The sequence below is a fragment of the Gavialis gangeticus genome, unplaced genomic scaffold, assembly GCF_001723915.1.
Source record: "Gavialis gangeticus isolate Ggan-Ray unplaced genomic scaffold, GavGan_comp1, whole genome shotgun sequence".
Lineage (NCBI taxonomy): Eukaryota > Metazoa > Chordata > Crocodylia > Gavialidae > Gavialis > Gavialis gangeticus.
Window position 1 is genome coordinate 63,629,999 of NW_017728992.1, and position 589 is coordinate 63,630,587.

Sequence of the window (589 nt, forward strand, 5' to 3'; positions counted from 1 at the left end):
CCCCAGCCATGGTGCAGCAGACGAGCAACCCGGCGGACAACACGGAGGCGCTGCTGGCCGGCGAGTCGTCGGACTCCGGCGCCGGCCTGGAGCTGGGCATCGCGTCCTCGCCCACGCCGGGCTCCACCGCGTCCACAGGGGGCAAAGCGGACGACCCGAGCTGGTGCAAGACGCCCAGCGGCCACATCAAGCGGCCCATGAACGCCTTCATGGTGTGGTCGCAGATCGAGCGCAGGAAGATCATGGAGCAGTCGCCGGACATGCACAACGCCGAGATCTCCAAGCGCCTGGGCAAGCGCTGGAAGCTGCTCAAGGACAGCGACAAGATCCCCTTCATCCGGGAGGCGGAGCGGCTGCGGCTCAAGCACATGGCGGACTACCCCGACTACAAGTACCGGCCCAGAAAGAAGGTGAAGTCGGGCAACAGCCCCGCCGCCAAGCCGGTCGACAAGGCGGACAAGGCGGGCGCGGGCGCCGCCCCCGCCAAGCCCGCGGCCAAGAAGAGCTGCGGCTCCAAGCTGTGCCCCGGCCCGGCCAAGCCGCACGCCAAGCCGGGCGGCAAAGCGGCGTCCTTCCCCGGCGAGCCGCC

General features: G+C 70.1%; 1 protein-coding gene across 1 annotated transcript in view; it reads left to right on the top strand.

The window, feature by feature from the left end:
• The window catches only part of SOX4 (SRY-box 4), a 14,824-nt gene that overhangs the window by 1,722 nt on the left and 12,513 nt on the right, over positions 1-589 (top strand). The window contains exon 2 of the mRNA XM_019518701.1: positions 12-586. Coding sequence (XP_019374246.1) covers positions 12-586 — 575 coding nt within the window. The remainder of the gene's footprint in view (positions 1-11; positions 587-589) is intronic.